Source organism: Anthonomus grandis, chromosome 5 (assembly GCF_022605725.1).
Source record: "Anthonomus grandis grandis chromosome 5, icAntGran1.3, whole genome shotgun sequence".
Lineage (NCBI taxonomy): Eukaryota > Metazoa > Arthropoda > Insecta > Coleoptera > Curculionidae > Anthonomus > Anthonomus grandis.
In genome coordinates this window covers 26,737,462-26,753,330 of record NC_065550.1, presented here as the reverse complement: position 1 = coordinate 26,753,330, position 15,869 = coordinate 26,737,462, and the positions used below count along the sequence as shown (strand labels likewise).

Sequence of the window (15,869 nt, the reverse complement as noted above, 5' to 3'; positions counted from 1 at the left end):
ACCCAATAAGATCAAATGAATAAAAATAATGAATATATAAATAAGAATAAAACTAAAATCATTAAGAAGAATTGTTAACTTCTGTAGGTGAATATACATAAATATATTACTGATTATTTCAAAATAAATTTTAAAATATTATTCTTTTTTTTTTAATATTTTAAGGCACATTAATATGGAATTATATTATTTATAAGAATTTATTATATTATTAGATTTTCTACGTACCTTTGTAACTTTTTATAATATATTGATATTGATATAATATACAGTTATAAAACCGAAAATATATAAAATTAGGAACCATAACCAGATGTGGCAAAACTATTTTTCACAAACAAAATCATGTAATATGTAAAAAAAAATATAAATTTTTAGGAGGATTTTGCTGTCCTTAACATTCGGATGTTGTTTTAATAAAAGACATCAAAAAATCAATTTAATACAGTAAAAAGCTTATAAACACATTAGTTCATTAGTTAAAATTTATCACAAAGATATTGCAAATATCGAAATAACTTTCCATATTTAAATAATTGAGATTTATTTTCTTTTTTAACAAATAATATTTAGATATGCGTCGTTTATAAAATTCGATTTAAAGTTTATTTTATTTTTACTTATACCTACTTATTATTCATGTATAAGTAAAAATATGTAAAAGATGATTATATAAATTGGGCGGTTAATAAGTGTCTTGCTATTAGTTATTTATGCCCAGGCAGACATAAATAACTTATTATTAATAACCTTTCATATTTTTATAATATTTGCTTTTCTATAAAGAAAGTTAAAAAATATTCTAATATTTACTTTGTCGGGTTCAACCATACCTTAGCAAATATGAGAGAAACATTAAATTTTTTAAATGATTTTAACATCAATTTTGGGCATCATGAAGTATACACTTTAAGAAATAGGTTTAGACAATAATACAGATAAACCAAAAAGAATTTAAAAAAAATTGCAAATGTTAATTTTATTAAAAATTCTGATGAAAAAGCAAACAATGCTTGGCAAGTAACAAACCAGTATAGAAACATGGCGAAGAAGCAAAAGTTTCCAATGGGTGTATATAGCAGATGAATTTAATAAATTTTTTTCCAACATTGCAGAAAATATTTTTTTAAATATAGCAAATAATCCTGTAGATCCTTTGTATTATATGTAGCTTCTGAAAGTGAATATTCCTGTTGGGGGCTTTTCCTTCAGAAATGTTGGTCTTACAGAGGTGAGAAATGCTATAACTAATTTAAAATAATAATAAGAATAGCAAATATGTCTATGGTTTTAGTACAAATGTAATAAAGAAAAATAAAAGATACCTTAAATTATACCATTAATCCATCTAATAATTGTATAAGTGAGGGGGTGTACCCAAACTTTTTAAAATCATCTAAAATAATACCTCTTTATAAGCAGGGCGATACTGAAGATCCTAATAATTATCGACCCAATATTTTCTATCTGAAAATGGGCCTTTTCCCGGCGTGCATCATAATAGATTTTTTTTTAATAAATTTAAAAATTCGAAAATTGTGGTGTATGTTTCTGTCAATGAACTTTCACAATTTTCGATACGATCCAAAAAATAAAGATATGACTATTTCTAATTTACTCATCTAGGACGTAACTTGTTCCTCTAATTGCCTAATTAATGTAAATATCTAAGGACACAAGAAGTTCCCAACAATCCAAAATAAACATGAAATTCTATCAAATACTAGAAAGAAATCTTAAATAGCTTCAAATGCTTGAAAAAATAAAAAGTGACTCCAAATGCCTCGAATATTTAGCAAAGAAGTTTAAATACCCAAAGACTTAGGAAAGGAATAAGAAATGGCTTGGAATGCCTGGAATAAAAATTACTTTAAAAGATCACAAGGTACTCCAAATAAAAAGATGAGAAGCAGTTTCTTAATAATCTGGAAGAAACAAGAAAAAGCTCAATAAAATTGAAATGGCTCCAAATGGAAAATGACTCTAAATGTTTTATCTAGCGTTCCATTTATTTCTATACTGCAGTTAATTAGTATCATAGTAAATGAAAAAAAAATCCTAAAAATTTACAAATATGCGAGTAGTTTACATACAGGATCGTATTTGAATTTGGTTTTGGCCATTTTTAATACAATTTATGTTTTACCATTTTTTCGAAAACGAAGTAGGGCGCAAATGTGATTGTGTTTGAAAGCATATCAGAATTTCATTTAGTTTGCAAGGCTATTCAATAAAGCGAATCTAACACTAGAATATACCGGGTGGTGCGTCGCCGAGCGGAACAGGAAAACCCATGTAAATTTTAAGGGGGTCAATTATTGGCTTCCCTGTACATTTTATAGAAAAAATTTAAGATCACTTTTTGAAGAGACCAATTTGGCAAACCCTTGTGCAAAGTTTCAAAAAATTTTAAGAAGCAAATCTTGAATTATTCAAATAAATGTAATTGCAAAATTAGCAAATTTTCGGTTCAGGTAAAACCAAAGGGGCACCAGTAAAATGAATATTGTCACTTGATTTTAAATGCCCCGATAATCCAAAAGAAAGAAGACATAGCTCCAAAGGTTTAATAAACTGTGATAGTTTTCTCAATAAACCAGAAAAGACAGAAAATATTGTAAATTATTGTCCAATATACTATATTTGGAACATCTCTACTATCTGTATGCCAATGTATCCATTATAGGCCAATTTCCATCCTGTCAATCGTTTTATAGGATTCAGGATACAGTAATGCCTATAATCTCTTTAAACATCACCAGTTTGATTGTATAATTATGTGAAAAAGATCCATAATCTTTTTTCTAAAATTTCCTTAATGTGAGACTTTTAACGATTATAAATGCGTCAAGTAAATTAATAAAATTATAAAATAAATCAGAAACGAAAAAATGAGCAAACGTTATTGAGTTTAACATAAGGAAAAAATTTCTGACAATTCTGGGAGGACAAACAAACAAAAAATGAGAAAGAAAAACTTGATTGATGATTGAATGGTTTAAACAAACTAATGTTCCATTCTTACCTTTCCCCACATAAAATATAGCAGACAAAAAGGTATTCCACGCTTCCAACGGCTGTAATTGCTTCGAATCGACCCTAAACGGTAAATTATTCGTTATCCTTGGATCCAAAAGCAAGTAAGTAAACGAGGATTTATTCACGCCTTCCCGCCACTTCCTCGATGGGTCAGGATTACTGAACTGCTGAACCAAAATTTCGTCTAAGCTTCTAAAAGTGAGAATATCTGAGCACAAGTCCGGGCTTTTAAGGGTTTTTTGAAGTTCCACTGAGTAAACTATATATAGAAAGAAAAAACGTGTTTAAATTGATGGTTTTTAGGGATTAGTTGTAAAATTACTTTTGGAATAAACAAGCTTGAATCGTGTAAGAAACATATGTATACAAAATATATAAACATGTCATAAATGAAGTTGAAGTAAACGCTTATAATATGTTCAAAATTTAATTTACCTCTTCTTGCTTCTTTATTGCCATTATTGACGATCTTCTGGGCAGCCGCAGGAGATTTTTTAAATTGATACAGTTTTCTTAAATACAGCCTTTTGGTGGTTTCAGTTATGGGTCCCACCTCATACCCGAGAGCAGTCAGCTCAAGCCTCAATGTCTTATTGTCGTACTCAAATGTGGGAGGTAAAGACGATAAGTTCGATGATACGTTGGAGGATTTGACACTTTTTGCATAATCGCTACATAAAAATTTGATTTTTTACATATAAAATTGTTCAAATTGTTTTATACACGACCGGCAAATTTATCTTTTGGGTGCCGAAATCATAGGCTAAGCATTAAATTAAAGAGAGAACAATAATGCTTCACCTTCCCACATCCATCTCTACGTTCCTTTTGGGAGGGACTGTGGTTAATAGAAGAGGAATAGCAGAAAGTCCGTAGTTCTTTTTAGCTTGTTACTTAGATTTGTAAATAAAGTTAAGAAGCACCCAAGACCTTCGTTGGCCAGACGTGTGTAGAGGATGTCATCACATAATATGAGGACTAATATAATGATTAAAGTCAAGAAACATGGTGTTTATCATACCCTATAAAATTCCATAATAATTTAATTGAATTGGGATTTTCACGTAATTGATAACAGTAATGAAGTTATTAGCAGTAATATGATTTTGGCTCCGTAAAATGAACAAATTAATTTAGGTGTATCAGTCCTCTGGCGGAATATGCATGTTCCAGAGAAACGAGATAGTTGCCAAACCTTTGACATCATTGTTAAATTTTAGTTGAAATGTTCGCGAGTTTTATGAAAACAATTTTCTTGTACGTCGTTTGTACAGAAATAATTATAGCATGGCAAGACTGAAACTTGCATGTCCCAAGCGCAAATTTAATTAAATATGAAACACGCAAAATCTTTATAAGGCGCCAGGCTTTATAGGTGAGTGTTAACCTAAATTATCGTCTGGCTTACTATGTTAAACCAAGGAATCATTGGCCAGTATTTTTTTTAAGACAATCATGGTCAAGCTCAAACTGTGATATCTGAGCGCTACTGCCACATAATTATAACTTTTTAACTCCTGCGATACAGAACCATGGTGGCTACAGTAGAAACACGTTTTTCCAGCAAGTTGGAGCGATTTCTCATGTCACTAATGATTCTTTGGATCCTCTCCATTAGTTATTCTCAGACAGGGTCATCAGTCGCAGAGGAGACATTAACTGGCCACCGAAAAGTCCCGATTTGACACCCGCAGATTTTTTCTTACCTACTTCTAGGGATACCTTAAGAGTAAGGTATACAGTCCGTCGCCACAAGATTTGAGAGAATTGAAGCAAAAAATAACAGAGGAAGTCAACGCCATTCCTCGAGCAATGCTTTGGAGGGTGATCGAAAACTTCACTTCGAAATTAAGAGAATGTAAAAACCTGAACGGTGCTTATTTATCCGATAACTCTTTTCCATAAATAAAAATAATGTTTAGGCTTTCGTTTGGTAATATATTTATCTTCGTAAAAATATTCTATAAGTATTTTTATTTATCGCACAAATTAGGAAAATATTTATCAGACACCCTGTATTCAGAAAATCAACGCTCAAAATCTAAAACATATGTATATAGTTTTTCCGTCAAACTCTGCAAATTATTTATTTTATTCCAGGCATTTAGAGTACTAATTTCTTATATGTTCCAGACCTTTTGACTCATTCTCAGTTTGGAAATTTAAAATATTGTTAATTTAATTTGTTCCTTTTTTAAGTCACTTTCTTAATTTTTCTTTGTTGAAAAACTTATTTTTTATGTCTTTCCCATTTACTCGATATTTTTGTGCCTTCCAGGCATTTGATGACTTTATTTGTCTCTCAAAGATTAGAGATACTAGCCCAATAATCCTAGACATGAAAATATATGTATTCCTACAAAATAATTTACCGCAAAAATCGGCTAATTCAGTTTTAAAGACCCTAACTTAAAAAAATAGACATTGAACCAAACCGCAGTAGGGAATTCTGATCATATACGTTTTGTTTCAAATTTTTTAATAATGAGTATTTTTATTCACGTCAAGCCGCTGTATTCAACATATTTGACAGTGTATAATTTATGTGATACACAAAATTTATTAGAATGAAATTGATTGCAAATTTCATTCTTTTACATTTTCAACATTTACATTAAAACATGTGCCCTATTTTAAAAAAAAGAAAGTCGTTAAAAATCAAAAAAACAATGCTCTTACTATAATTTTAATACAATTTCGAGCTATTTTTTAAATAAACAAATATATGAAGAATTTTTTTAATTAACATAATTTGTAGGCAATTTTATCACGAAAAACTGGACGCATCAACTTTTAGTCTGCTTTGAATATTAACCGACATATTTGCAAAAAAAACTGATAAAGAATTAAATTCAAGATGGAGCATAACGGACACAATAGAGGTCTTTATAACTGCATAAGTCGATTTTTGCCGCCGATTATTTTGTGGGATATTCCTTAATTTGCTGGGCTATACATTTTTATGTTTTCCAGGGATTTAAAATAACTTTTCCATATTTTCCAAGCTTTTGCAGTTAATTCTTATAAATTGCAGGCATTTCAATTTTTTTAACGCTCCAGGTAATGGACATCACAGTTTTTCCAGGAATGTGAAATAATTTTTCACATCTTCCCGGCTTCTGAAAGCATTTTCTATATATACTAGACATTTGATTATAAGTTTTCCAAGGATAAGACATATTTCGTTTGTTTCCATGAATTTGAAATAATTTTCTCATATTTTCGAGGCTTTTGCAAGTAAGTCTTATAAATTCCAGGCATTTGAAATTTTTTTTAAGTCTCCCAGGCAACGGTCATACATTTTCATGTTTTCCAGGAATTTAAAATAATTTTTCACAACTTCCAGGCTTCTGCAAACATTTTCTATATTTTCGAGGCATTTAATGGCTTTTTAAAAGTTTTTTAAGGATTTTATCTTTCTAAATATTAAAGTTGAAATATTAAAGTTGAAATAATTTTTAACATTTCCCCGGGTTTTCAAATAATTTTCAGTCTACATTTTCGGTGCCTCTAGAGTAATTAATCATATCTTCCAGGTTTTTGACACAAATAATCATTTTTTCCTTGCAAGTCTTTTTCGTTATTATCTTCCAGGCATTTGATGACTTTATTGAAGTCTTCCAAGGATCAGATATGCTTTTTTAATTCTTTTCCAGTGCGAAATTATTTGTCATATTTTCACAGCTCTTGGGCTGAATTTTTAACCTTTTAACAGTTTTCTATACTTAGGTTAATGATCTCATTGAGGAGCAGCCAGAAAAATAGACGTTTTTAAAAATAACGCAATAATGCTTAAAGGGCTGATTATAATAAGCATCAGATAAAATGAACAAGACCCTAGCAGTATGAATAAAAACCATATTCTTGAAATTCATTACATCGTCCTCACAAAACAACTAAAAATTACTTACCTCGGAGTCTTCAGAAGCCTCCTCTCATACAGCACAACGCCCTCGTCCTTATCCACATATTTGTAAACCTCAGAAACACTCACAAAGCTCAGCTCATTACTGTCGCTACCCCCGGAACTGCCACCATCTGACTTCATACTATCCTCTTTATCTACTACATCCGTGTTGGATTTAACAAGTAAACTCTCATGATGCTTTGAGTCCAAGTTCAAAGTATTCAGCTCATCGGGCAACTCAAAAATGTTTTTCTCCAAAGAATCGACACTCGTGTGGGAACAGGTGAGGTAATCGCTGCTTTTTTCCTCCTTGGCCACGGATTTTTCTAGCTCGAACAACCCGAGTTCATTGAGGGAGCTCGGTAAAGTGACCACTCCACTTTCTCTGGAATAGTCTTGGAGTTGTGTTACGCTTATTGCATCAACGTAAAGTGTCTCATCTAAATTACATTTGGAGTCAGAGTTAATGGCGTCACGGAAAATGGTGGGGTTGCTTGCTTTAGATGGAGTCTTGCTTTTGCTACGAGTCTTTCTATAAACCTTTTTGAAAAAATGTGTAAATTTTGGGAAAATTGTAAAGTGAATGAAAAGCTTACCTTCCTAAAAGTAATAAACTTTTTGTCATATCTCTTGGATTCCTTGTCACAGCTGTCCGATTCAGCGGCAGACTCATCTGAATACTCATATACAGAACTGGATTCTAAACAATTGAGTGTAGTGTCTACCGTATCAGAATTAGTACTTTCACGTTGGGTAGTAAACCAGTTTAAAATGTATTCGGTTGTGTCGGTTTTTGGTAAGGACTGTAGATGGTCCTGGCTAGGGATAATACTGTTTGTTGTCTGGTTATCTTCGGTAATGTTGTATTCGCCGACGACAGCGCCATTATTTATGATTATTTTATCTAAAATGAAAAAGATGAATTAGTTTATGTGGTATTTTTCAGTTCTATGTTTTTTTATTTTGAATACATTTTCAAGAATAATTTAAATGCACCAAAGATTGAGGTTATTACGCTGATTTATGCCCTTGAGTCTTGGTAATAAAAATTATCAGAAATCTTAATTTTAATTTCTTCTTAATTTAAATCCAGCCTTTTGGAGCCATTTTTTTAATTCTGGCATTTGACGACTTTTTTGTTTGATATTTTCAGACGTTCGAAATAGTTTTCGTCTAGGTAAGTTTTTCTTATTCCAGGCATTTAAGTTCACCTTTTATTTTCTTACAAATATGTTTTTCAAGTGGAGGTAATTATTATGTCTCTTTCTAAAAATTTTTTCATAAATTTTTTAATAAAATAATTCTTCATATTTTCCAAGCTTTCGAAGTTTGTTTTTTAATATGTTTCAGACATTTAAATCAGAACACAATACACACACTTCCATTAATAATAAAAAATAAAATGGAAACTAAATAGTAAATCTACAATATAAAAGATATAACTTATTAAAATAAAGATCGCGTTCAAATTGTAAAAAAAATACATGTAAAACTTAATTATAAATTTAAAATAAAAACAATAAAACAGATTAAAATAAAAAAAATTAAAAATAGAGGACATGTTAAAAGTGTAAAAATAAAACTTAAAATTCAGCCAATCATAGATGCGATGAAACACATTTTTCCAACAGTCTCTAAAACTGTCCTTAATATTATCTGGTAATCTATTAAATTCAATTAATCCTCGGCAAAGAACAGAGTTCAATATTTGACTAGTGTTACATCTATCATAGATAAAATTTGTACGGTTTCTAGTACTATAGTTGTGAACATCTCCCAATATTCCTATCTTATCACAGATATACGCAGGATTTTTTCAGGTAAGTTTTTCCTTGTTTGCTTTTTTTTTAATGAAAATGATGTTTCTCAGGCAATTGCGAAAATGTTTAGGTATGTCAGGCATTTCAAATACATTTTCCAGGATTTTATAATGATTTTTGAAGCCTTACAAGCTTGCAGGTAAGATTTTTTTATCCCAGGCATTTCGCGACAATTTTTTTTTACCGACATAATTTTCTGGTAGGTAGGTTTCAAGTTCGGGTAATTTTTATGTCAGTAAAGTTATTTTCCAGGCTTTTGAAGTGGTTTTTATATTTTTGAAATATTTACATTAATAATTATTTTTTCCCAGGTAATTAAAATTGATTTAAATACCAGGCATTTAGGAACGTTCTTTAGGAATTTTAAATACCTTTTTATAATATCTTCCAGTCTCCGTTCAGAGTAACTCTTTATATTTTCCAGGCATGTAAAATAACTTTCTTGCACGTAAGAATTTTCTTATTCCAGGCATTTAAGAGCAATTTTTGTTTTATTATAGATATTTGACATAGTTTTCCATGTTTTTTATAAAATTGAAATAATTATTATGTATCTTAGAATATATCTCGATAATACGAAACATGAAATAGTAAGAAAATATTCTACCGTAAAAAAAAAATCCGATTAATCTGTGATCGAGATGTATCATTACAGATTATTAATCCAGACGATAATAATCATAAAAATTGATAAATAAAGCTGGGTAAAAAACTGGTTTCCTATACCATAATCTTGATTCGTCAGTGCTTATTAACGGGTTATTTGTCCAAAAACCTTTAAAATGAAGAATGTATTTGGTTAGATATTAGTACGTCTAAAAATTTTTGAACATACAAGAATTTTTCTTTCAAATTAGGTTTTATTTTTCTTTAGAGTCCACTGTTTTTATTATATTTTTGTTTGTTTGTTTTGTCAAGCATATTTTGGGGTATCCAAATTTTGTCTGCGGAGTCATTCGAAATAATTTTTAATATTTTCCGTGCTTACGGAGTAATTTTTTTATATCTTTTCTGTCTTTTACGAACAGTTTTTATTTTAATTCATGCATCGGACGGCATTTTTAATTTTTTTCAGAAAATGTCTCTCAGGAATTTCAAATAATTCTTCAAGGGTTTAACAGTAAGTTTTGATATTACAGGCTTTTCATACAAATTATCATTTTCTTTCACGTAGGTTTCTTTACTCTCAGCATTTTGGGACCTTAGGATACTTGTGCAACATTGTATAGTGAAATTAAATAAGGTCCTAAGTACAGGGAGTAAAGTGAGATTGTATTATAAAGGTATGAGAGACCTCTAAGATTATATGCTTTGTGACTGAGAAACAAATGAGCACATAATAGCATATACGACATTCTAGATATCGTAGGATAAGCCAGACAAAGATGTTAAGAATGGAGAGACGACGTTTACCGAACGGATGATGAATCACTTACCTAAGGAAATTACTGCGCATTATTGCCTAAGGAAATTATTATTAAAATTAAAATTAAATAAGGACCGAATCCAATATATTATTTAAAATTAAAAAGAAGAAGAAATGCATGAAGAAGAATAAGAAGTACAATAAGAGAATAAGAAAAAGGAGAAGAACAAGAACGAAGACAACTCCTTGTTAAAGTCGAAGATGAAGAATCGAACAGTACCACATATATAATTTTTTTTACACACATTCGACATAATTTTGGATATTTTTCTGGAAGTTCGCGGTAATTTCTATGTTATTGAAGAACTTGAAATGATGCTTCTTATTTTCCAGGATTTTGGAGTAGTTTTTTACACCTTAAAAATATGTTTATATTTTCCAGGCATTTGAAATGATTTTTACCGGATTTTAGAGCAATTTTTGGTATCTTACAGACTTTTGACGCAAATATTTTCATTCCAGAAATCTAGTAGCAATATTGATTTTCTTACAAATTATCGACACAATTTTTCGTAATGTTCTTGAAGGTAATTTTTATGTTATTCAACAATTTGAAATGACGTTTCTTATTTTCGAGGCTTTTGGAGTACTCTTTCATACCTATAAAAGATTTACATAATAACTAGTTTTTCCAGGCATTTAAATCAATTTTAATCCAGATATTGGATATAATTTTTGAGAACTCAGGTAATTTGTATATCTTCTAGAACTGAAATAATTTTCAATATTTTCCAGGCATTTAGAGTAACTTTTTATATCTTCCAGGTATTTAACATATATGTTTTTTCTTTAGACACTTAAAATGTGTAATTTTAATTTTCTTTCAGATCGGTTTTCTACGTTTTTAAAAGCAAAATGGGACATTCATAATTTGGGATTGGAGCCCTGGGGGAGGGGGGTCTGTAGTTGGTCCAATGGTCATTAGTCCATTCAGTCTAAAAAGCCCATTAATATATAGTATAAAATAAATATATAAAATATACAATATCAAAGCAGAGTCAGAGTTGTTGACCATGACTACAAAACCTTAAAACTATTAAATTAAGCTGGTTTAAGTAAAAGAACACATGCTTGGCATAACTTTAAAATGTTAAATGACTGTCCTCCTTTTATCTATGTTATGTGTATAATAAATAAGTTTAGTAATGTCTTTTTCAGACTATCTAATAAGGAACAGTTTTAAGGAATATATTGTAAAAAAACCATTGATATAGGTTTTGATACATAAGTAATTTGCCAATTGAGCTTATATATATATGGGAGTGATCTTAGATTTTCAGATTTTTCTCTGCATGTTGAATTTTCTATAAAATATTGTATTGTCTCCTCATATTGGACCTCATTGCTTTATTTTGCGTCACAATAAAGCATTGGGATTAAGTTAAGTTCTAGTCATTACATGTGTCTTAGACATTGAAATAATTTTTCCAAGGTTTTCCAACCTACTGGATTACTTTTTTAAGTCTTCCACCTAATTCTACGTAACAAAATATCAATAAAACTTGGACAATTTGAAAATGTTCAGCCGTTGAATTGTTAACTAAAATTAGTTTAAAAATCTGCTAAAAAGAGAGTTTTAGATGGAATTGGATGAATTTTGAAAATTTAGGAAATCAGATGATTGAAAGAGTTTCTCAGATTTGACTTTAAATTGATGAGTTTTCAATAAAGGAAAAAAACTATGGTTTTCTAAACAACTAGCTATATTAAAAATAGACTCCCAATTAATAAAATTTTACTCCAAGGAAGTAGAGCCTAAAAGGACATTTATAGTTTAAAAATAAACAACAATATGTCATTCATAAACTAAGTAATTATTACAGGCACTTGACACTCTATTAGCATGTAGATAACATTCTGGGGTGTGCTTTTAAACGTATATATATTGTAAAAACTGATAAACTTATTAATACGCTACAGAGTTCAACAAGGATCATCTGCATCTGTTTTATAAATGTATGAATAGTAGCCATTAAGAAAAAAAAAAGTGTCTTTTGATTCAGCTTTATTAAAAAAATGAAGAGGCCATAAACAAATATAATCAGCAATTCAAGGTAAAATTTAATTGGTTTGTTACCCTTGTCATATAAAATGATTTCGAGGACCTTCTAGACTGTTATGAGCTAATAAGATTCTCTTATTACAAACATTAAGATGTAAAACAACATCTTTGCATATTTTTAGAAATATTTAATTTAAAGTAATTAAAATTGACGATAAAACTTATTTGTAAACATTTCAAATAAATGAGCCATTAAATTTTTTAGACTATCACGCGCAGCAATCGTGGGTATAATCTGACGGAAAATAATTAAAATCTCATAAGCCTATAACAAAAATCAAAGAAAAAAAGTACATAGAGGCCTTTTGCAACCAAATTTTGACGTCAATTTGTTATTATTATTTTCAACTTATTTTGAATCAATCATTGTGATTGACATCGTGCGTCTAGAACGTATTTATTGAAAAAATTGCAATTTAACAAATATTACGTCACAGTACGAGTTGGCGCCTAATATGTCAGGAAAATGATAAGAACATATTTTAATCATAATCGCTTTAGTATAATAGATGTGTTGAAAAATCTAAAAATAAAGAATGTGATATCATTTTAATTATTTCATAGTTGGTTATGTAATTAGGATATTAATTATTCAGGAAAAACTGATGAAAACCCGAGCCCAATTAGGGTAATTGATTCAGTTGAGTGTAATACGCAGATCAAAAACATTTGAAGGAGAGAGAGAAAAGTGAGAACTTATCAGTAAAAACCTGAAGATGAGAGTTGATGAATGCCCTAGAACATCTCAATTCAGGAAATGTTAATTAATGTATAAGGTTAAGTAGTGTATAAGTTTTATAATTCTATGCAATCAGTTAATTAAAAAAAAAATATTTTTTTGGGCATATAACAAATACAATAAGTAAAAAGTATTTCCTTAATAAATATGGTGATGATTGATTCACATATTGCTCCTCATTCATCGCTCTGATAAAAAAAAGAGTAAATTTTTAATTAATAATTTACTTAATTGATTCTGTTTTTTTATATCAAACATTTAAGATTCTAAAAATACATTATAAGTTCGAAGTGTTTCGCAATTTATCTTTAAGAAGAGAAAGAGCTTTTTAAAGAAGTAATGATTCTACAGATTAATCAGATCTATATAAAATCTGTAGTAAGATATATAAGATATGTCCAAAAAAATAAAAATCTTGACTAGGCAAACAAAAAGTTCTGGAACTTTCAGTCCTTGGGTTTTCAACTTGAAGAATCTTGAATTATTGAAAGCTCTTAAATTTAAAAAATTTCCAAATTTGAAATCTTCAATTTTTGCTAATACGGTGTTGAATAAATTTTACGTGATTTTTAAATAAAGTTTGTTTAGTTTAAAAGTTTTTTTTTTAATGAATTCGCGTGGAACCTGAAATATTTAATTCTGAAAACTAATAAATATTCATTAAAATTTACCGGTGATCAATCTAAAATTGACACACAAACAAATATTAAATTGAGAAAAATGTCTCTAACTCTGGTTAACTCGTAGTAGATCTCTGATTAATAAAATACACATTTATTAGTATAACCTTACTCCCTTACTGGAATAAGTAGGTCAAGTAGAAAAAACTTTGGAGATTTATCACCCTAAAGCGACAAATCTGCATTTTAGAGGCCAACTATGTTTGTCAACAAAATATGACTAACACACCCGTATTTAAGTCTATAGAAAAGCAGCATGATGCAATATGTGACGAAAATTAAGGCATATTTGACTTTAAATATATAAATCTGACGTAACAGTTCGTCATCAACTAAGAGATATGAAACCCAGAAATTTACTGAGCGGCATATAGGGTGTCCTTAAACCGATTTTACTGATAAAGTTATTTTTAATAAATCCGCTTTGCTACAGCTTTAAATAATATATTAATGCTCGCGTTATCTTCACAAATAAAATTTACTTTCCAACTAATAATATGTCAAAAATGCAAAACTGGCGTCACCAATTACATATTAAGCTAATCCTATACAGATTAAATTATTAAAAATATATTTTATTGGTTAATTTATTAGTATTATCGGTATGATATCCTGACCTAAGACGCCTGAACGTGTTACTTGTAAGATTTCTGTGTAAGACTTGTGAGATATCAGGTTCAGGTTTTTTTAATTCTTAGACGCCAGACATTCGTGATAATATGAGTAAAATGATAGTTTAAACGTTTAGCAATTAAATATTTCAAGAATATTTGGCTAAATGATGTAATCTTTTAAAGTTCATTGAACTGAGCATGAATAGTGAGATTTTTTTTTAAATATTTTTAAAGAACCCATACAGACGACATAGATTTTCTCAAGGTATGGCTGTCAAAACTATCCTATTGATGACAGAACATTTTACATAAGTTACCATCCTTTAAAAATCTAAAACCTTGACTACACGGACTCGAAAAAACATATTTGTAATAAAATAATTCAAAGCATAAATTTACTCGTAAAAACACAGATTACTGTTCCAATCAAGCCAAGTTTCTTGGCGTACTTCAATGTACTAACAAACAACAAACTGACTGAGCTCTATAAGGAACCAGACGTTATTAAAGTCAAAAACCGACAATCAGACTCTCGAATGAAAATGGCCTGGGAACAGAATCTGGAAGGGCAGTTATCTATGGGGAGACCGCGTATGAGATGGAGAGACTACATCGTTGCAGATCTGAGAGCGATGGGAATAGAATATGATCCCGGATTGATGCAAGATAGAGAAGGGTGGAGCATGATCGTGCAGTCAGCCAAGACTCACCAAGGGTTGTAGAGCGACAAATGATGGTGATGATAATGTGTACTTCAAATCAATTTTTAATCTCTTGTAATTAAAACTACTGCTGTGTGTCTAAAAAATGACTTGCGAATATTTCATGGAGTAAGTGTAAGTGAAAGAACAATATGTAGAAGATTAGCAGAAGCTGGACTTTATGCACGAAGGCCAGCAAGATGTCCACAATTACTTCCTCAGCATCGACAACACCGACTGAGGTTTGCAAGATCGCATTTTGAGTGGACTCTAGAACAGTGGGCAAACGTACTATTCACAGATGAATCCAGGGTTTGTTTACGGACGCCGGATGGTCGTGAGCGGGTATACAGACGTAGAAATGAAAGATATGGTGACTACACCATTTCAGAACAAATCTCATATCGTGGCGGTTCAGTCATGATTTGGGCGGATATTTCTACCGAAGCACGCACCAATCTTGTATTTATTGAAAATGGAGCTCTAACCGCCCACCGTTACATTGAGGAAATCCTTCAAGAAGTTGTTGTCCCATTTGCTCCATTCATTGTGAACCAATTTATATTAATGCATGATAATGCTAGACCTCACGTTGCACATGTTGTGAGCGAATATCTGGATGAAGTTGGACTCCCAAGATTGGAATGGCCCGCATGTAGCCCGGATCTCAATAGAACATCTTTGGGATCAACTTAAAAGGGCCGTTCTTCGTCGTCCTGTACAACCACAAACCTTGCAAGACTTACGACTAGCGCTCATCTAAGAATATGAGGCTATTCCTCAAGAAAGAATAAGGAACCTTATTCATTCGATGCCGCGAAGACTGCAAGCTGTTATTGCTGCGAGAGGAGAAAATACACGCTATTAAAATTGTTTTTTTA

The 15,869-nt window shown here is 30.4% G+C and overlaps 1 protein-coding gene across 1 annotated transcript in view; it reads right to left on the bottom strand.

Annotated features, from left to right (window-relative positions):
* LOC126736497 (ankyrin repeat and LEM domain-containing protein 1-like) overlaps positions 1–15,869 on the bottom strand; it is a 31,916-nt gene that overhangs the window by 2,965 nt on the left and 13,082 nt on the right. Inside the window, exons 4-7 of the mRNA XM_050440875.1 lie at positions 7,543–7,850; positions 6,951–7,486; positions 3,475–3,710; positions 3,026–3,298 (exon numbers count right to left, since the gene is read on the bottom strand). Coding sequence (XP_050296832.1) covers positions 3,026–3,298; positions 3,475–3,710; positions 6,951–7,486; positions 7,543–7,850 — 1,353 coding nt within the window. The remainder of the gene's footprint in view (positions 1–3,025; positions 3,299–3,474; positions 3,711–6,950; positions 7,487–7,542; positions 7,851–15,869) is intronic.